We start from the raw sequence: 21,948 nt of genomic DNA, 5'->3' as shown, positions 1-21,948 counted from the left end.
TTTAAAATCTGGATATTTAGTATAGTAAAAAGTAGAATATTGTGTTTTTTTTTTCAAAATTGTTGCGCTTCTTTTGTTTATAGCGCAAAAAAATAAAAAGCGCAGAGGTGATCAAATACCACCGAAAGAAAGCCCTTTTTGTGGAAAAAAAAGGACATAAATTTTGTTTGGGTACAACATCACATGACCCCGCAATTGTCAGTTAAAGCGATGCAGTGTCGTATCGCAAAAATGGCCTGGTCGGGAAGGTGGTAAAGTGGTTAAACAAGTGAAAACACAATAGATACTAATTCAGTTTTATTGCACAGCAATTATAGAAATTTTAAGAATGCTGCCATATTTTAAAATGGGAACAAGAACCTCTAAAACACCACCTTATATCAGTCTTCATGATACAAAACATTGAATACATTTCATAATGTTTATACAAACACATATTTTTTTTTTTTTTACAAATATTTTATTTAGTCATAGGGCACAGTCAAAGACATACATCAGGGCATTCCAGAAAAAAGAATAACACAACATTGAAATTAAACATTGCTGATTAGAACACAACATAGCTTCAGAATGCCAATATATTGGATCGCTATCTAAAGTGTCTCTCCTATTCCGCAATAATGATGCTTTATACGTTGAGTACAGGCGTACTCAACGTATAAAGAAAAGCGAACCATGTATGCTGCCCCATCTATAGTCCCAGACCAGTCCTAATCAATTTTATAACTTTATATATTAAAAAAAACAAAAAGGTTATGGACCCCAGGAGCCTGGATCCAAGGGATCAAAAAGGTAAAGGGCAAAAATATAGGGGGAGAAAGAAATATATTTTTTTAACAAACCTTTAAAACAATATGAAAAATGGCACATCCTTTTCATACAGCACACAAGCTTAAAATATAGGTGTACCTTTCGATAAAAAACTGTGTATGCGCCCCCACCCCTTTTTGACATAACACCAAAAATCAATTGAGCACTCTTGGGACTGTGCTGCATTTCAGGTTCCATTTAAAAAAATTTTTTTGCATAAACTTAAAGCGTAGTTCCACACAAAAATGGAACTTCTGCTTTTCCAGTCCCCCCCCCCCCCCATTGTCACATTTGGCACCTTTCAGAGGGGAGGAGAGAGCAGATATCTGTCTAATACAGGTATTTTGCTGCCATGGGTACCTACGCCACTTCCCGTTCCCCCCCGCTGTTTTCTGGGAGACACACGGGTCCCAGGAGACAGCAGGTACCAGTGGGAACGCGCAGCGCGAGTCGCACATGCACAATAGGGACAAGGCTTCACTTCCTGATTCCCTTACCGAAGATGGCGGCAGCAGTATCCGAGAGCCGAGGGACACATAGGCTTCGGGTGCCGACATCGCGGGTGCCCTGGACAGGTAAGTGTCCATATTTTAAAAATCAGTAGTTGCAGTATTAAAAAAAAAAAAAAAAAAACGCGGTATTCCACTTTAAGGTAGAGTGGGGAAGCACTGTACAGACCGCAAATCCACAAATTGATTCATCTTCCAGTATGGGGAAGGAACCATAGGTTGAAAGCAAGCAACTGTCACTCTATCTTCAACTGAAGCAGAGTACATTGCAGCAGCACACGCATGTCAAAAAGCGATATGGATTCGTCAACTTTTTGTGGACATTGGGATAGACATGACAAAACCAATTCCCATTTTTGAAAACAACCAGGGACATATAAAGCTCACGCAATCAGAAAGGGTCAATCCTAGGTCCAAACACTCAACTATCACCTACTGAGGGACAATCAAGAGCAAGGTCTTATTGACATTCAATACTGCCCATCAGAGGAGAGGACTGCCGATGCACTCACCAAACCTTTGTTGAAGAAACAGCATAGTCATATCCAGAAGAAGCTGAATATAATTTGACTAAGCACATGCTGTTGAGAAGGGGTGTTGGAAGAACAACAACAATCTGCTCACATACTGTGACTGTGTATATGCATTACAGCTGTCTATCCAGCAGGTAGCACTGCAGTGTTATAGTGCGTTATCTATGGTAATGTAATCACAGGATGTTATGTCTACGTCCAGTGTGCACTTGTTTGTATTCAGTTCCTGTCTCCATGATAAAAGATATGTTCTGCTATTTCTCTATGAAAGTAAAGCATATTGCTATATACAAGACCCTTCAAGCACATTATTTCAATACTCTAAAAACAGGCAGAACACACAACATGAAAGGAAAATTATCACGTAAGCTTAAATTGGTTTGTCAAATATAACTACTGTCTGTATTGTTATTACAATGATGATGATATACAATTAAAATATATGCTGTGACCATAGCTCTCCTTTAATATAAGGCAGGTGTCTCTGCAGACATTGAGGAGTGAAATGGAATTAATGTACTAAAAATTAACATATAGGGGTGTATTTACAAAGCAATGAATGTAACATTCACCAAGCAGTCACTGCACAGTGCATCGGTAACTGTAATTGAAAACACCAGAACTAGGAAGGCACACCTGCAGTGAATGTTTGGTGCATGCCACATTTTACTGTTTAAAAAAAAACATAGTAATATTGTTGTTGTTAGGCAAAACAATCATATTTTAAAGATAACTGTTCAATACAAGTGTTTTAATGATATGTTTGTTTTAGTTTATATGAAGAGGGAAGCCATTTTAGCTGCTACCTCAGACAGAATGAACAAGTGTACACTCACTCCGTTCCAACCATCATACAAAAGGAATGCAGCTCTAACTGGGTTTGTGTTATATGAGCACTCAGGAAACGGGTTTAATGAGACCATAATCTAAGCATTTGACGAGGGCTTCTCTGGCCACAGCTATAATGTGTTCCTTCTTTGGATTCTTCTCCTCTTTTCCAATAACAGTTAGGATTTCCAGCATTTCAGCCTCCACCATTTTCTTTGCAAGCTCTTTGTCAGCATTAATCAGGTTGTAGACAATCACAACTCCACGGTGCTGAACCTGCAAGTCCTCATTAAGGCAAAGTCTCTGCAGGATCTCCATCCACTGTGTAGTCTAAAAAATGCATACACACATACAATTATATATATATATATATATATATATATATATATATATATATATAAAAGAACATGTCAAATTGCAAAGCCAAAAAAGAAAGATAAATCAGAAACCAATTAGATATAAGCTAATCTAAAAGTTTCCATGTTCCCATTAAAACATTTTCACAAACCAAAAGGGGCCAAAGTTTGACAGCTCTGCTGATCATAAACACCCCTTTTTTCCACCACTACAAGTATGCGTGGGAATGAACTTAAAATCCCCCAAATTCAACTAAATATGTCCTCTCTTTTATTTACTTGTACAGTATATGGCAAAACCTGTATCAGGTTGCGTTAACTACCTCAGACTCCACTACATTGCCGGATGGTCCTAAATGGTCAAAATGCCAAAAAATTTGGTGCAGCTGTGCATTGGAACTAATTAGCTTCCATGTTGTTTGTCAAAGCTTAATTGAACAAGCTGACGTTAGAAGCTAATTGGCTACCATGCACAGCTGCACTAGATTTTGCCCTCTGCAGTTTTAGTAAATCAACCATCTTGTGTTTATAAATTCTTCCTGTGATCTCTGCCATGTCTCTTCATTCAAAGAAAAGACTAGTTGAGGCTTCTTTACATATATCATCATGTAATCGATGGTGATGTTGTCACCGTTAAAACATAGACTACCAATGTGAAGATATGCAATGGTTGTGGCCATGTCATTGAACTTTTGAGGCCTATGAGCGTAATTACACACTTCTGGACTATATATGTAAAGGACACATTTTCAGTGAGAAATATGGAGGATGTCACTGTTAACTTGCCTTCTGCAAATGGTAGTTGCCTGTTTATCGTGCTTTAATATTTTGAATCATTTACTGAGAAAAAGCATGCAGATAATAATTTATGATTCTCTGATATTAAGAATTGTTCCAGGTCAGTGACTTTGAAAGAATTTAAACTAATGGCCCAGCATAATAGCCAGGAAAGCTGATTGGCTACCATGCAAAGCTGCACCAGATTTTACACTCTCCAGTTTTAGTAAATCAACCCCATTGTGTTTTGTAAACTAGACAATTTTTTACTAAAAATATGGGTTGGATAAACAGTTGTCAAAAAATTCCCACAAACATTGGTGGGGTTACAAGCCTCCCTCTGCTTCTTTTCTCTTCTCTGCTTCTTTCATTAGGCCATGATCCTCCTTCCCTTGCATTCCTTAGAAATGGCTTTGGAACCCTTCCTTGACCGATACATGCACATTACTTTGTTTCTAATCTGTTCTTGAATTTTTTTAGATTGTGGCATGATGTGTGTTTTTTTGTGATCTGTTGGCGTGCTTCACTTTGTCAGACAGCTTCTATTTATGTGATTTCTTGATTCAGCAGGTATGGCAGTAATCAGGCCTGGGTGTGGCAAGTGAAATTTAACTCAGCTTTCCAAAAAATTGTGGTTAATCACAGTTCATTCATGATTCAGCATGGAAGAAGGCAAATACTTTTTTTCACATAGGGCCAGGCAGGTTTGAACAGCTTTTTTCCCTTAATAAATAAAATAATAATTTAAAAACTGCATCTTGGATTTACTTGAGTTATCTTTGTGTAATATTAACATTTGTTTGATGATCTGAATCATTTAAGTGTGAGAAATATGCAAAAAAAATAAAAAATCAGTAAGGGGCAAATACTTTTTTCACACAACTGTATTGTCATTTAAGTAGTGTTAGCTTGCAATGAGCTGTACTCACCACTTGTGTTAATTTGTGGCATAGCTTCTTCTCGGCTGAGGTCAAAACAGCTAGGGTTCCTGCTGCGGCTCTTTGCAGTTTCACTTCATCCTCTTCACCGCACAACAATACTACCAATTTCAAACGATCATTTCCTTCCGCCAAGAACCTTTCCTGGATCTACAAGAATGATACCACAAACTAAGACTCGTGGACATTTTGGCATTTTGACTGTTAAAATATTAAGCTGGTAAAGTGGTTTTATACTATTTGTAAAGCCATGGGAACTCCACTGGAGCATTCTGTTCTTGTCCTGTAGCCATTATTTATAACCTCAAAGAGATTTTCCCTTTACAAAATAGGAATGTTCCACGTTACATCATATATATATATGAACCATTTCCTAGATAAAATAAACATGCCTACAAAAATTATAGCAATATAATAATGTACTAAAACAGAGCAGTACTATTAAAGCAATTAAGATAACTGTCAACAAGAAAAAAAAATATTGTCTCCCCATATAAATCTGTTAAACTGTTTTATTAAAGAACGCAGCAGTATACAATGCAAGTTTCAATACATTGACGTATGGAGTAGTCCAAACTAGTTGCATCATGTGCTGATGACTGTTGTAGGGACAGAACAGTTCCTTGAGGCCTTAGTAATTGAGGGACTCCTGGAGGGAGTATAATTCACTTTCACTTTTTTGACATTCTCCACACCCCCCCCCCGGGCACCATATTGGTCTGTATATTTTATAATGGATCTGGCATTCAGTGTCAAGAGAGGCCCTGAAGAAATTAGTTTACTCTACAAAACCAGCCAGGCTGAGTTTGCTCCCTCTTCCCAGACTGCTCAATCTTATGATGATGCTACTGCTAATTGAGATGTAGTCTGAAATACTAATGCATTACCAAATGAGTGTGATGTTGAAGCTTCTGCTAATATGATCCTTTGATGTCTTGGGACTTATCCACTACTGAGTTGTAAAGTTTTACTTTGGCTTTTCAGAATGGGTGCAGTCATTTTTACTTTATTTATCCTGGTTGGTAATTTCTTTCTGAGTGTTTCAATGCAAACTATGAACATGCTCTGTCTTCTGAAGCTTACTGTGTGAAATTTACAGTGAACTTATGAATTTCCCCAGTAAAGCTGAATGTACCCACATGGATGGATACTGTCCATGGCATAAATTCACCAGTCTTACTGTTACACACTTTACATGATACAACAATATCCTGATTCATCAGCTTATTTCTTGCTTAGCCATTTTATGGAGTTTGGATTTACAGCACACAAACGCAATAATGGTCTTGTACATCCATTATATATAGAAATACAACTACAGTAAAGCATCAGATCTTCAGGGCCATTTACTTAGAAGCTTCGCCATGTAAGTATTATACATTCTATATTCTATAATTATTCTATATTTTGTGATTAGATGATCTTAACAAGAACAGAGAAATGAGAATATGTATGTGTTTTTATATGGTATACTAAATGTTGTCTTGTCTTGGTCTTAATTTCTTTGATTCTGAATAAAATATGTAAATTGAATAGCTATTTATGTTTATATACATTTATTTTTTTGTTTCAAGGATTTCTCGTCTTAGCCTTTAAACAGTAATTTTGTAAAAAAAAAGTAATTTGTAAAAAAGTTATTTGTTTGAATAGTTGGCCTTACTGGAGGCCCAGAATTTTTCATTTTTTGAGGTTTGGATGGTCTGTGCTTAATTTTTAATTTTGCAAAAGATGATTGTTACTTCTACTTCAGATTGAGGATTTGAGACTTTTCTTGACTCTACTTTGCATGTGTATTCAGATAGGAATGAGCACTACTTTTAAGACTAACAGACTACAAAAGTGCCAAGAAAAAAGTATTAGCACAATCCACATCAATAAGCACATGCATTTAGACATGTATTTCTACTTTTGTGTTTCCTGCATTGTTTCAGCAGTGAAAATGCAAGGGTTTTGGATAACAGTAGTATCACTTTAAATAAGATGGAATCGTGTGGGCATCTACTTGTAGCTAATAAACCTTTTCTTTTTAATTCTATTTAGGTATCCCACACAGTGCACAGAGTAGATATGGTGTCTGCACATCTGAAGAATCCAGACAGAATGACTGACCAGAACCAAAAGGCATACTTAATAATATGGCTTAGAATTTTTCTTAAATGAGTTGTAAAGGCAGAAGTTTTTTTTATCTTAATGCATTAAGATAAAAAACTTTCTGTGTGGAGCAGCCCCCCATCACCCCCCTAATTACCTACCCGAGCCTCTCCTCTCTCTAGCGATGTCCACAATCCCCTCAGCCATCCAGGACACTCCTCCTGAGACAAAGCAGTGGCACCATTGGCTTCCATGGCTGTCAAAGTCAGTCAGCCAATCAGGGGAGAGAGGATACGGGGCCAGGTCGGGGCTCAGTGTCTTAATGGATACACGGAGCTCTGACGCGGCTTGGGTGCCCCCTGTAGCAAGCTGCTGGCTGAGGGGCTAGGACCAGCGAAGAGGGACTCGAGAAGAGGAGGATCCAGATTTCTCTGTGCAAAACCAACTGCACAGAGGAGGTAAGTATAACGTGTTTGTTATAAAAAAAAAAAGCTTTACAATCACTTTAATGATAATACATTTGTGTATTGATAGCCGCATTCTAACCCATTGACTATGTGTTATTATTGGTGCATCTAAAGCCGAATGTAGATGCATTAAGCAATGTAATCCAAGTATTCTGAAATATATTAATCTTTAAGTTACAGTTGTAAGTGAATTGACTAAAAATAGTATGATAATTAGTAAAGGCTCACTCAGAAAATATTTGTAACTACAACATTCATTTTAAAATATGTTAAACTGACTTTAATATTGTCTTGTTAGCTCACAACAGTATCCCTTGTCTTTTGTAAGTCTTGCAAGTACATTCCCATAAATGGAACAAATCTCCATCTACACAAAGGTAAAAACCTCATGAAACAATTATTGCCCTAGCTGGTACCAAAGCAGGTACTGTATGTCTTACTTACCTCTTTGTTTACTGCCAAGTTGCACATGCATTCGGTGGCAGCTTGTCGGATCTGTTCATGATTTTCAAACATATAATTCTCTATGTCAGCAAGGGCCTTCTCCTTTATGATTTTTTTCCTTTACGAGAAACATTTGAAAAAGATCACTTAAATATGTAAAGCATTCCTTTTCGGTCTTTATCAGCAATTTCACTTTCATCATTTTCAGCATTTAAAATTTTCCACCGTTTACTGCTTGTGATGTGAGAAGTTTTTTAACAACTAGCAGAACAGTGCTCATTCTGTAATCTAAATTAAATAAAAGAACAATAGTTTCTCCCGGGACCAAATAGCAGTTTTAGTTTCCAACAGTGATGAAATTATGTATTTTTTATTGTCTTTAACAATCAAGTAACAAACCTCATACTGAACATACTTTGTGTACACTATGAAGACCGTGCATAATGTTTATGAGGCCAGTTTTCCTGGGGCACTTCAAAGCTATCCCAGATCTGCTGAGAGTTCTAATCATTTTAGATTTGCTTTAGAACCTCCACCCAGATGACTGTGCCTGATAACTTCTGAAGGGGCATTCATATAGGATATAGTATGTAGGTTTTCAGCACCAGGAATGTGGAACTGATAGTTCTTGGTGTGGGCGCATTGCTGCAAACAGGTAGAAATAAAATGTCTTGACACTTACCTTAACACAAGTCGGCCCTAACCCTATCTTCTCCTAACTCATAATCTTAGACCCAAGTGCCAGGCCATTCTCTATAGCTAAAGGTTTGACACCTCTGAGGCCGCGTACACACGCGGGGACTGTCTGCCGAAACCAAGTTCGTCAAACAGTCCGCTCAAACTTTTGAATGAACGAACACGCCCACACACGGCACTTTTTGAGCGGACAAATACGGCAAACTTTGTTCGTCGTACTAAGTCCGCGCAACTTTTGAAATGAACGGACTCGCCCACACACGAGGCAACAGTCCGCTCATTTCGAGCGCGTGTGCAGGTAGGCGGGGCCCGCGACGGAGACGTCGCGGGCTCCGCCGCCTGGAATGTACTTAAAGGGGAACCCCAACGCCGAAAAAAATCGGCGTGGGGGTCCCCCCAAAGTCCACAACAGACCCTTGTCCGAGCACGCTACCTGGCCGGCCAGGAAAGGGGGGCGAGCGAGCGCGCCCCCCCTCCCGAGCCGTACCAGGCCGCGTGCCCTCAACATGGGGGGTGCCTTGGGGAAGGGGGGGCCGCGCGGCCCCCCACCCCAAAGCACCTTGTCCCCATGTTGATGAGGACAAGGGCCTCTTCCCGACAACCCTGGCCGTTGGTTGTCGGGGTCTGCGGGCGGGGGGCTTATCGGAATCCGGGAGCCCCCTTTAATAAGGGGGCCCCCGGATACCGGCCCCCCACCCTATGTGAATGAGTATGGGGTACAATGTACCCCTACCCATTCACCTGTAAAATAAAAGTACCCAAAAAAAAAACACAACACACGAGATAAAATATTTTATTGCACAGCTCCGGGGGACTTCCGTCTTCGGGGGTCTTCTCGCCGGACTCCTCCGCTATCTTCTTGTAGCTCTTTTGCTAGCGGAGGAGTCCGGCTTTCTTTCTCCCCGCCGCCGGCCTCTTCTCCCGACTTCGGGGGTCTTGTCCCCCTCTTCGGTTCTTCTGCCGGGCCACCGCGCCTTCTTATAGCTCTTTTACAGGCGGTGGCCCGGTCTTCTGTCGCCGCCGCCTTCCGTTCTTCTGCCGGGCCACCGCGCCTTCTTATAGCTCTTTTAGAGGCGGTGGCCCGGTCTTCTGTCGCCGCTGTCGCCTTCCGGTCGCCTTCCGTTCTTCTTCTTGTTCTTCTTCTTCTTCTTCTCCAGGAGATGTTGACACGTCGCTCTCTCCGGCCGGAATGCCAGAGCCGCGCTGTGCGGCCACTTATATAGTGACAATGGGGCGGTGTCACATGGTATATGTCACATGGGTTGGTCACATGGTGACCCCGCCCCCTTACGATGTCATAGTCCCAATGTGACATCAACCCATGTGACCAACCCATGTGACATATACCATGTGACACCGCCCCATTGTCACTATATAAGTGGCCGCACAGCGCGGCTCTGGCATTCCGGTAAGCCCCCCGCCCGCAGACCCCAACAACCAACGGCCAGGGTTGTCGGGAAGAGGCCCTTGTCCTCATCAACATGGGGACAAGGTGCTTTGGGGTGAGGGGGCCGCGCGGCCCCCCCTTCCCCAAGGCACCCCCCATGTTGAGGGCACGCGGCCTGGTACGGCTCGGGAGGGGGGGCGCGCTCGCTCGATTTTTTTCGGCGTTGGGGTTCCCCTTTAATCCATACCAGGCGGCGGGGCCCGCGACGTCTCCTTCGCGGGCCCCGCCTACCTGGAGACGCGCTCGAAATGAGCAGACTTTCCTCCGAGCGGGAACAGCTTGCTCATTTCGAAAGTGGCCTACACACGGGCGGACTGTCCGCTCAAACCAAGTTTCAGCAGACAGTTTTTCGGAATTTCCGAAAAACTTTGTTCGTCAAACTGTCCGCTGAAACTGTCCGCTGAAGCCCCACACACGAGCGGACTGTCCGCTGAAACACTGTTCAGCGGACAAAGTTGAGCGAACAGTCCGCCCGTGTGTACGCGGCCTGAGAGCTTTCTTCTGCCCTCACACAAATGCCAACTGGCAAGGCACTAATATGGACTCCCTCACTAGGCCAACAGGAATATGTAGTCACTACCAGGCAGAACGTGCCAGAGCTTTGCCTTTTCAAAATGGCTCAGCGGGAAAGGGGGTCAATGAAATCTGTTGCTAGCAATTTGATGTTCTTAAAGTGGTTGTAAACCCTCCCCCACAACTTTGTCCCATGTAAATCAGCATAAAAAACCCTAATGAACACTGCTCGTAGATATCTCCTTACTTGCTTAGTATTGTTATAATCCTTGTTGTTCTGTAGAATGAAGTCACTGAGCATGCCCAGATCTCCCCTGATTTAAGGCACACTCTCTATATGCTTATCTATCTGTTATCAGGACTTTCTACGGCACAATACTGAACTCTGCTAATCACTCAGAGCTTCCTCCTACACACCATGTGACCATGTGACCTCACATACAGTCTAAACTTGCCCATTACTGCAGTCTTATCAGCTGAAGCTGATCAGTCTGACAAAGGGAAACATTAGACATCGGCACAAGTAAATACTATGAAATAAACAAGTAAGTTATGAACAGGGATGCAGGGTTGCCATAGAAATGTTGGATTGAGAAGGAGGCTTGGTAACAGTACAGGAAGTGCTCAATGTAAGGGCGAAATTACACTCCACTGTGGACTCAGAAAACAATACTTAAGATGGCGCTGCCTAACCCCTGGAAACAAGTTTTTTAAAGTTTCTTTAAACAGTAAGTAATATGCAATTTGGGCTGGATTACAGTGGCTATAGTCTGATAATGACTTATTTTAATGGACTAAATGAAAAGAAGCATCAGAGTGGGAGAGTTTACTTCCTCTTTAAGTGCTGCATTCGAACACAGAAAGCATCTCACAGTAAAAGAGAAGTGAACATGTGAGCTTGGAGCTGGGCTTTATCCTAATCCTTAGAATCAATTGTTAAAATGTCATCTGAACCATAAAACCTCCTAAAAAATTTAAACTCCTAAAAAACAAACCCTCCTTACCTCAAACCCCTACTCTTAACACTCACCTTAGCCTTACCAATAACCTAACCTCTTACACTTAAATTGTGCAGATCCATATTTACTTTTTTGAGTGTCTTACTCTGAATTCAATCCAAATAATGCCAAAGAGCTCATTACCGAGAACCAAGACCTCTCCGTCAAAGCACCCCCAGATCTGCTTACCCTACTAAACTCTGTAAGCCCCCCAAAACGTTCAAAGAAGCATTGTTTATTCCATCTGCATCCATGGCTTTAAGTTTTGTTTAAAATCCTATTGTTAATTACCATAGGCAAGAATAAATACATGCACTGTGTGGTACACCCTGAACTTAGTCCAAAATCTCAATTTTCACAGTAATTATGTTTGATGAGGAACCTGTTTTTTCTTTCTATGAATCCTTGCCATCGTAATTCTACTGAAAAAAGTAACCACTGCAAGGAAGGCCACATTCTGCACTTATTCATCATTATATAGTGTATCACATTAATGTGTAGTAATCACTGACACACATATACAGTAGTACCATCAGCTGGTATTAAACATATTTATCTAAACCACTTCTTTAAATTGAAAGGAATTTATGTGGCATGTAGTATGGTGAAAATGTAAAGATTAATATTTATTGTGTGAACATAAAACCAACCTTAATTTGTCACTTTTCCCAGCAAGGTTGGTCAGGCCTAAAAGTGCTTCATAATTCTGCATACCATCTTTCTCTGTGTTTAGAAGACTGACCAGGGGACGTACCACTTCATATACCTGTAAGCATACCAAAATGCTTATAAAGAGCAGTCTCCAAAACATATATTTATGTGGTAGCATTTTCTCATCAAAGAATAAACTGCTTCAAAGCTTCTTTATCTTGAAAGAAAGAATAGTTACGGGCAGGTTGAAAGAAGACCCATTGTTTTTAATCTAAGCACAGATTTTTAAAAAAAATCATCTTAAAAACCCAGTAAATTCAAAGGATGGCAATACACTTATAAAGCATGGTCAACAGAAAATAGAACTTGGGGGGGATAAAAATAATATTTGATGCCTGGATCAATAATCTACAGCGTCATTTATTATAACTATTAGTAGACATTGATATTTTTTGCATTCAGAAGCATCACTCTGTCCATTCTTAAAGCATTCTATTGAACCGGTTTGAGCCTGCTCTTGTGTAAGACTATTCTGTGTTTGTACAGTCCTTATCGCAAAGAACCCTTAAATTACTATTTTGCTGGTTAAATACATTTGTGGCAAGTTGGCAACTAACAATGATAATGTGTATAATAATGATTATCTATACGGATTCATTTACAGGTGAAAATTGCCTGTAATTTTGCTTGTGGAGTATGTTTACAGGCGCTTGTTTAGTCCTTTTCAATGCACCCTAGTAAACACTATGGCCTCATTCACACCGGCATACCAGTCCATACATCTGTGCAAAGGGGCTGTTTTCTGTGCAGACCTGTGCCTTAAGCCTAATCAAATCAATTATATGCGGTTGATTGCACAGATCTTCATGCGCATGTGGGTTTGATACACAGATCAGAATGCAGTCTGTCTGTGTCCTTATCCAGGCATCAGACATGCATGGATGTACATTCCTAGATGCACATGAAGATATATACAGCCGGCTGCATGTCACAGATTTTCTGCCTGCACAAGTCTACATGGAACACCTGTGCATCCTATACAGGAAAAGACAGCCCATTTGGATGGGGGTATGGATTGGTACACCTGTGTGAATGAGACTCAAAGCTCTCCACTTTTACCTCTGTATGGTGAGGCTCAATAGTAATTTGACCTCAACAGTCAAGGTTAGGAGGATAGCTGTAGGCGTTTGATCTAATAAAATACATACCCTTTCTCCTGGGAATGCAATGTCAGGGTTAGATATAGCTGCTATTTTGGCAAGACCATGAGCGGCTTTTGTCTTCCCAGCTTCAGTACCTTCCAGAGCCAGTGGGATCATGACCTATCAAAACAAAGAGCAATGGATGGTATTGTTAAACCTTCTTGGTTAGGAATAGCTAACAACTGAATAATTGTAAGACCTATTGGATTAATAATAAAGAAGGAATATTGTTAAGCACTTTACCTTGCCACCCCCTTGTGCTACAATAATTCCTCTGTCCTTTGGATCTTCACACAATGCCAGGAAAACCCTAGAAACAGTACAATGTAAATGAACAGAAACAGCTACTAAAAAATTTATCTTGCATTCTCTGATCTCTGAGCTGTTTAAGGTGGTTGTAAAGGCTTAGGCCATTTTACTTTAATGCATTCTATTCTTTAAGGTAAAAAACCTTCTGCATGCATATACAGTGGTGTGAAAAAGTGTTTGTCCCCTTCCTCATTTCCTGTTCCTTTGCATGTTTGTCACACTTAAGTGTTTCGGAACATCAAACCAATTTAAACAATAGTCAAGGACAACACAAGTAAACACAAAATGCAATTTGTAAATGAAGGTGTTTATTATTAAAGGTGAAAAAAAAATCCAAACCATCATGGCCCTGTGTGAAAAAGTGATTGCCCCCCTTGTTAAAACATACTATAACTGTGGTTGTCCACACTTGAGTTCAATTTCTCTAGCCACACCCAGGCCTGATTATTGCCACACCTGTTCACAATCAAGGCATCACTTAAATAGGAGCTGCTTGACACAGTAAGGTCCACCAGAAGATCCTTAAAAGCTACACATCATGCCGAGACCCAAAGAAATTCAGGAACAATTGAGAAAGAAAGTAATTGAGATCTATCAGTCTGGAAAGGGTTATAAAGCCATTTCCAAAGCTTTGGGGATCCAGCGAACCACAGTGAGAGCCATTATCCACAAATGGCGAAGACATGGAACAGTGGTGAACCTTCCCAGGAGTGGCCGGCCGCCCAAAATTACCCCAAGAGCGCAGCGACGACTCATCCAAGAGGTCACAAAAGACCCCACAACAACGTCCAAGGAACTGCAGGCCTCACTTGCCTCAGTTAAGGTCAGCGTTCATGCCTCCACCATCAGGAAAAGACTGGGCAAAAATGGCCTGCATGGCAGAGTTCCAAGGAGAAAACCACTGCTGAGCAAAAAGAACATCAAAGCTCGTCTCAATTTCTCCACAACACATCTTGATAATCCCAAAGACTTTTGGGACAACATTCTGTGGACCGATGAGACAAAAGTGGAACTCTTTGGAAGGTGTGTGTCCAAGTATATCTGGCGTAGAAGGAACACTGCATTTCATAAAAAGAACATTATACCAACAGTAAAATATGGTGGTGGTAGTGTGATGGTCTGGGGCTGTTTTGCTGCTTCAGGACCTGGAAGACTTGCCGTGATAAAAGGAACTATGAATTCTGCTGTCTACCAAGAGATCCTGAAGGAGAATTTCCGACCATCTGTTCGTGTACTCAAGCTGATACGAACTTGGGTTCTGCAGCAGGACAATGATCCTAAACACACCAGCAAGTCCACCACCGAATGGCTGAAGAAAAACAAAATGAAGACTTTGGAGTGGCCTAGCCAAAGTCCTGACCTGAATCCTATTGAGATGTTGTGGTATGACCTTAAAAAGGCCGTTCATGCTCGAAAACCCTCTAATGTAACTGAATTAGGACAATTCTGCAAAGATGAGTGGGCCAAAATTCCTCCAGGACGCTGTAAAAGCCTCATTGCACGTTATCGCAAACGCTTGGTTGCAGTTGTTGCTGCTAAGGGTGGCCCAACCAGTTATTAGGTTTAGGGGGCAATCACTTTTTCACACATGGCCATGATGGTTTGGATTTTTTTTCACCTTTAATAATAAACACCTTCATTTACAAATTGCATTTTGTGTTTACTTGTGTTGTCCTTGACTATTGTTTAAATTGGTTTGATGTTCCGAAACACTTAAGTGTGACAAACATGCAAAGGAACAGGAAATGAGGAAGGGGGCAAACACTTTTTCACACCACTGTATATATATATATATATATATTTAAAAGGTAAACTATAATGGTCTGGGGTCAATTTTATTAGTAATTTGTATAAATTCGTTTTTTAAACAGATGTATTTTTTTTTAACTATGCATATAAAATCTTTGTGTTACTAATAATTATTTAACACAGGGTTGACACATGAGCTATGGAGAGAACGAGTATTCATATTTTTCCTTTTTAGATAACTTGTTCTAGGTGATATTACCTGGCTAACTGCTCTTTTGTTTGATCTGTAAGGATAGCACTGTCTGCTTTCAACATGCAAGCAAGGGTGGATATGACATCAGCCTTTAACAGTCTCTTAACTCGCTTGGTCACAAAGTCTTTCTTGTCCTAACAGAACACAGAAGAAAATCGAATAAATGCAAAATAATATAGACAATTTTTTCAAGCCAAATGAACAAATACTAGGCAGCAGGACAGAACCGAATAGGTTACTGTATTTGTCTTAGTAAAGTAATAACGTTGAAACACAATCTTTTCAGGGTATATTCAGATGTTCAGTTATATTTTATTAATTCATTTTTTCATTAAGTGCTGCTAAAAAATATTCTGTACAGGTACTTACCTAGATGTGGCATAACTCTGGCTACCAAATATTTTATGGGTACTTAACCAGATAATTAAAAAAAACATTTTCCTAGTTATGTACATGATAACCAAACATGGCCCATTATCCGTTTTATAATTTGCCCTTCTCCAGTAGGTGACTTACCTTTGGGTGCTGTTCAGGAACATGTTGCTTTGAGAATTTGGCCAGCTGTACCAGCTCAGGAATGACCTCTTTCACATCATAACTGTTTGTACAGTTGACCAGAGTGGAAGCCACTGAGTACAAGACTGTCTTGTCACTTGTCTGTGGAAGTAAATGCTGAAATGTCAACTAAATGGTACAGAGCAAGCATTATTAATATTATAAAAAAAACTAGCATGTCCATTCAACACATCGGCTGTACAAACCTTAGCCAGTTCAAACATGGCCTGCAAAGCTTGTTCATCTTCAACAAAATCATCCTTTACATCAGCATCTAAAGTCAGATAAGCCAAGCCTTCGACTGCCCACTTCCTTGTTTGTATGTCAATGCTGGGATTACACAGCCACCTATAAAGAGACACCGGTCACTTTCCAGGTGGGAATGGAAAAGACAACTAAACACTCCATACACAACAGATTTTATACAAACTGCTTAACTATTTGCTGGGTAATATTATTTCTTTGGAACCAAGTAAAGCCAGCATATAATATGTACTGTAAGTAGTATATTTGTGCATGCTGTGATAGGCATTAATGGTGAAAGGCTTTTATTGTATAAGGTACTTACTTCCTGCATTGTTTAGCAAGTTTATCTGTAGATCCCTCAGCAAACTGCCTTAAAGCGTAGTCTGAACCACCAGCTGATCCCAGTTTGCAAAGACCCTGAAAATTGAAAGCCATACAAAACAAGTAAGACACTCAAAGGAGAATTTATCAAATATTCAAGAACCAGGCGCCCATCTAGTGTAAATATGACTGCCTCTTACTTAGTATATTGCAACCCATGGACCTGCTATCCTGCACAGCCAACTGGTGACAGTTTTACAAAATATCTAGGACATATTTACCAAGTTGCCTATATCTGATCAAGGCCATATTTTATGTTGGCATAATGCTACTTTTGACCCACAAGGGGAGGGATTTTTTAAAAGAGAAGTTTAGGAACACAAAATATGAAACATCTTTATTCATCCACATGGTTGACGCACTGATCCCAGCTGCAGCTGTCCCCCGCCAGCTTTACAGCAAGAACTGATCGCTGAGTTCTCAGTATCCAGTCTGCAAAGAGGCGGTCACTATCAGTCACCGACTCTCTAACTTGCCCCTCCAGTGCTGGGGGTGGGAGTGGCTGGCTCAGGCATTCAGCGGCTTGTCTGTCCAGGCATTTGAGTAGATCCTAATTGGCTTCTGTCCAAAATTGGCCCTAGTATATGAATGTGAGTTGGAGACCTTGGATTGTGGGCTCCTTGATGGTATGGACCAATGTGAGTGTGCGATGTATGTGTGGAGCACTGCGTAAATTGACGGCGCTGTATGGTTACCTTAAATAAATAGGGATAATTGTAGACACGCTCCCACACTCACTCAGGATGAACTGGATGGACTGGTGTCTTTATTCAACATTAATAACTATGTAAAGTTGGGATCTTTCCAAAACCTGGATAGGGTGAGTGACTTAGATCCATAGGAGAAGTAGGGCCAAAATTGCTTTGGCTATACTTCTCCTTTAATTGATTTTCAAATTTGTAGTAAATATTTTTCTCATCTTTCCTGTTTTGCACAGCCTTTGGTCTAGCAAAATGGGTTAATAACCCATTATTATTACAAGGTCATATTTTAAACCAACAATGATGACTGAGGTCAGCGAAAAAAGTCATTTATAGAAGAGAAAATGACAGAAGGTAGCAACAACCATTGCAATAGTCTGACTTGTATAGTAAGGGTCACAGAAATTCATGATCTATGGTCTCTAAAGTGAAAGCAGTAAGGCTCAGATTTGGAGTTTAATGTGAGGAACATTGTGCCAGCTTGGATTCATGCTCATAAGTATGCACATGTTTCTGTGCATAGATGCCTTGCTAGATAAGCAACCTGTGTGCACGAGTACACACATTGCCATGGATACATGTCCACCATGGATAGTAGGTATATTTAAACTTGCATAGGCTCACTGCTGAATGGTCTTTCAAATGTGTTCCTGTGACCCATGATCTCTGGTCTTGAACCTTGCGCCTGACCTTAATTACTGACCCAGCTTCTGTCTGACTTGTCCTTAGATTTCCCCCATTCTTGCATTTAGGCACTTGTGCCCTGCTATCATTCTTGCAGGCCCTGTTGCAACTTTTAGGGGAGCTCATGTAGGAATTGTGCAAGGGGTCACCCTCATTATCCTGGGCTCCTTCTACAGGTACATGACACTCAAAGTAAATGGCACTGGTCCCATCCACTCTTTGAGCTTGCGGCAACTCTTAACTCTCACTGTTAAGCACCTACATTTATATATGCTGCAGATTTTTGGAAGTCACAAGTCTTTGCAGGCCCTGTTGTAGCTTTTAGGGGAGCTTGGAAAGGAATTGTGCAAGAGGTCACCCTCATCATCTTGGGTTCCTCATACAGGTACATGGCACTCAATGTAAATGACACTGGTCCGATGCACTCTTTGAGCTTGCGGCAAGTTTTAACTTTCACTGTCAAGCACCTACTCTTAGCCCCTGTACACACGGTCAGAGATTTCCACAACCAAATCCGTCTGATTTTGCCCGTCGGATTATGTCCGAAACTGTTGCATACACACGGTCGGACAAAGTTGGCGAAAAATATGATCTTTCAGAACGTGATGATGTAATTTCGTTACGATGGGACTACATTCAGGCTAGTAGCCAATAGCTTTGATGTAGGAATTTGATCTGAGCATGCGTGGCACTTGGTCCGATCAAAATTCTCTACACATGATCGGAGTATGTCCGACCGGCCCAGTTGGTCGGGAAATATTTCCAACATGTTGGAAAATTGGGTCCGACGGATATTCAGACGGAATCAGTCCGATGCATACCACACACAGTCGGATTATCCGACGACACGGTCAGATAGGACACATTCCGACGGATTCTCCGACCGTGTGTACAAGGGCTTATACATGCTACAACATTTTGGTAGTCACATGGGGGAGACAGTAATCAGAGCTGTTGAAAGCATAACATATTTCAGTTTGCTCATACTCACCACCAAAGCACGGATCTTAATCTTTTCATTCTTTGTTTTCTTGTAAATGTCTTTTAACATAGACACTCCATTAGTGATGATGAAGGAGGCACGGCTAAACTTTGTAGAGGCATGAATGAGAGCTTCCACTGCAACCAGCTGGTCTATCTCATTTTCTGATGCTGTCAGTGCTACCATCATTTCCATTACACCCTGCAGCCCAAGCAATTTGTTTCCCAGATCAAATGGTCCTTGCAGAATACCTGACACAGTTTGTATGGCATGTAAGTTCTTCTCCATATTCTTAGGGTCAAAATTACCACTGCGAGAAAAAATAACATAAAATGGAGAGATGATGTACAGTGTAAAGAAAATTTTCTCAAATGCATTGAAATTTACAACATGTACCCTCTGGTATGGCCTACTCACATCACAAGTAGCCCTTGGCATACATATTTTTATTCTTATATATGCGGTTCTTAAATGGAGGTATCTATACCTATCTGTGTAAGCAAACCATATGATGGGGATATAGGCCTAGATCAGTGATGGCGAACCTTGGCACCACAGATGTTTTTGAACTACATTTCCCATGATGCTCAACCACACTGAAGAATGCATGAGCATCATGGGAAATGTAGTTCCAAAACATCTGGGGTGCCAAGGTTCGCCATCACTGGCCTAGATCTTTGATTTTATTTTTTTATATTGCTAGATTATATTATTCATTGTTGATTGTGATCGTGGAGGGGCTAACCAATCAGCAATCAAATCACTCAACGCGGATGTTTTCCCACTTCCCTGTATTGCCATTTGATATGTTGGTGTGGTCAGAATTGACATGGTCTGTAACTGCACCCTAATTATATGTCTTTAATGCACGCAACAAAAGAAAAAATCTCACTAATTGTAGTAAACTTGAGGTTTTGTGATTTGCCATTTTATAATAATATAATACATAAAAAAAAAATTCAGATGTTCTATTCTCAGCTATCCTTGTGCAAAGTAAAACATCTTACTGACATTTTTTGAAGTCATACTGTTAACTAATAGGATTGATGATGACGAAGATCACAATTTTACAGAGGAGTATGGAAACATATGTGCAATCCATCTGAGGCTGTATTTGTAAAAAATGTTAAGGACCAATAACTTTATGTTTTTCAAATAACACTAATTGGATCTATTTTAGATAAGGCACTGTATGCTATTTGCCAAGACTGAAACTGATGGAAACTATTACTACAAATCTGCTTATAAAAAGCCAAAGTACACTTGTCTGTACATATACTATTGGTTAAGGGGCAATAGTGCAGAATGCAAATATCTTTTATATTATTTTTACCAAAAATAAAAAAACTTTACATTTTAATGATAATTTTCTTTAATGAGGATTATATTAACCTGGTAGAGCATTGTAGCATTAATTACTGACTTTTAAAATTTGTAAATTATTGTTAAATTACTTACGTTATGTACTCCTCACATATTACACGGAAGTTGTCTCTTTCAGGGTCAAAGCGCATGTCATCATATAGCTTATTCACAAGAATGGAAGCATTTAAACGGGTGTTCACCGTGAGTGGAAGGCAGTTTGGCAATTCTGGGATTTGCCCCAAAATCTTTAATATCTTCTTCAGTCCTGTCAGTAAAAATTGTATTGCTTTATATATAGAGCTCTGATCACTGACAACCTCATTGTTTTTGTGTTTTAAAGACCTGAATTTATTTTACATTTTTCTATGCTGTTTTCTTATGGCAATGACCTTTGTAGTAGCTAGAAGAGGGGATTGGATATACTTTGAATGTTATTAAACAATAAATATATGGCTTTCAAATAATTCTCTACACACAGGCTTTATAGAGGCTACAGTAGTACCTATGACATAAATTATTATATAAGATAAAAATACCATAAAGGACATTTTTTGTGGTAATCCTTTGCCATAGGTGCATTTTTTTTGTAAAACAAACATTTACATAAATAATATGAAATACAACATTTTGCTTACATTTTTTTACAAATTAAGTTAAAATTGACCAAAAGTCATTACAGTTTCTTTTGAAACACAAAGCCTCATTCCTAGCTTCCATATTGCATTTTTTTTATCTTTCACTCATTTTATTTTATTTTTAAATTACATTAATTAAAGAATTACATCTAAGTTGCTAAGCCGTGAATTGAAGTATAGAATTTAATAAATAATATAAATCAAGACAGGAAAATTAACATTTATGTGTTGCAAGATAATAGCAACTGTCTAAAAGGGAAATAGAAAGATGAAAAAAGCAATTTGGGGCAAAAATAAATTTGTGTCATCAATTGTTTAATGCATTATTTTTAAAAAAACATGTTATTTTGAGAGTTTTCAAATATTTGTTAATGTCACCTGAGTCAACTACGAATAGAGATTTGGTGTTGTCTTTAATCTTCTGGTCTTTGCGGGGGATGTTTTTATTTAGCAGATTTAGAGCTTGATCCCTGCCATGTCCGGAGACCTTTTTACTAACAAGCATGTCCAACAAGTGTGTGGTGATCATCTGGAGGTCCTTCTTGCTGTCTGTAACAAAACATTTAGATTGAGATGTAGGAATCATGCATACCTATGTTCACAGTCTGCCAGTATGTACTATAAAAAAATAAGGGATACTGTATGTATACTGCTTTGTTGCTTCTTAGCACAAAAATCTAAGGCTGACGAAATATGTGACAATCTCATTGTAAAATTTTCTTTCAATTTGCAACTAGTGCAGGGGCCCCTAACTGAGTACAGGTGGAAAAGATTATATATTTCTATTTCTGCATCATTGATTTGTGTATAATACTTGCAGAGAGAAAC

At 39.8% G+C, this 21,948-nt stretch overlaps 1 protein-coding gene across 1 annotated transcript in view; it reads right to left on the bottom strand.

Moving 5' to 3' along the window:
• Positions 1 to 280: 280 nt before the first annotated feature.
• Positions 281 to 21,948, bottom strand: part of UNC45B (unc-45 myosin chaperone B) — a 34,106-nt gene continuing 12,438 nt past the window's right edge. The window contains exons 8-20 of the mRNA XM_077482162.1: positions 21,499 to 21,669; positions 20,579 to 20,750; positions 19,130 to 19,430; positions 16,695 to 16,789; positions 16,333 to 16,474; positions 16,088 to 16,228; positions 15,578 to 15,705; positions 13,504 to 13,570; positions 13,267 to 13,380; positions 12,058 to 12,173; positions 7,754 to 7,871; positions 4,743 to 4,901; positions 281 to 3,010 (exon numbers count right to left, since the gene is read on the bottom strand). Coding sequence (XP_077338288.1) covers positions 2,750 to 3,010; positions 4,743 to 4,901; positions 7,754 to 7,871; positions 12,058 to 12,173; positions 13,267 to 13,380; positions 13,504 to 13,570; positions 15,578 to 15,705; positions 16,088 to 16,228; positions 16,333 to 16,474; positions 16,695 to 16,789; positions 19,130 to 19,430; positions 20,579 to 20,750; positions 21,499 to 21,669 — 1,985 coding nt within the window. The 3' untranslated portion in view covers positions 281 to 2,749. The remainder of the gene's footprint in view (positions 3,011 to 4,742; positions 4,902 to 7,753; positions 7,872 to 12,057; positions 12,174 to 13,266; positions 13,381 to 13,503; positions 13,571 to 15,577; positions 15,706 to 16,087; positions 16,229 to 16,332; positions 16,475 to 16,694; positions 16,790 to 19,129; positions 19,431 to 20,578; positions 20,751 to 21,498; positions 21,670 to 21,948) is intronic.

This window comes from Lithobates pipiens, unplaced genomic scaffold (genome assembly GCF_037356315.1).
Source record: "Lithobates pipiens isolate NorthernLeopardFrog02 unplaced genomic scaffold, aLitPip1_a1.2 Scaffold_16, whole genome shotgun sequence".
Taxonomy (NCBI): Eukaryota; Metazoa; Chordata; class Amphibia; order Anura; family Ranidae; genus Lithobates; species Lithobates pipiens.
This window is presented reverse-complemented; position numbering and strand designations above follow the sequence as displayed.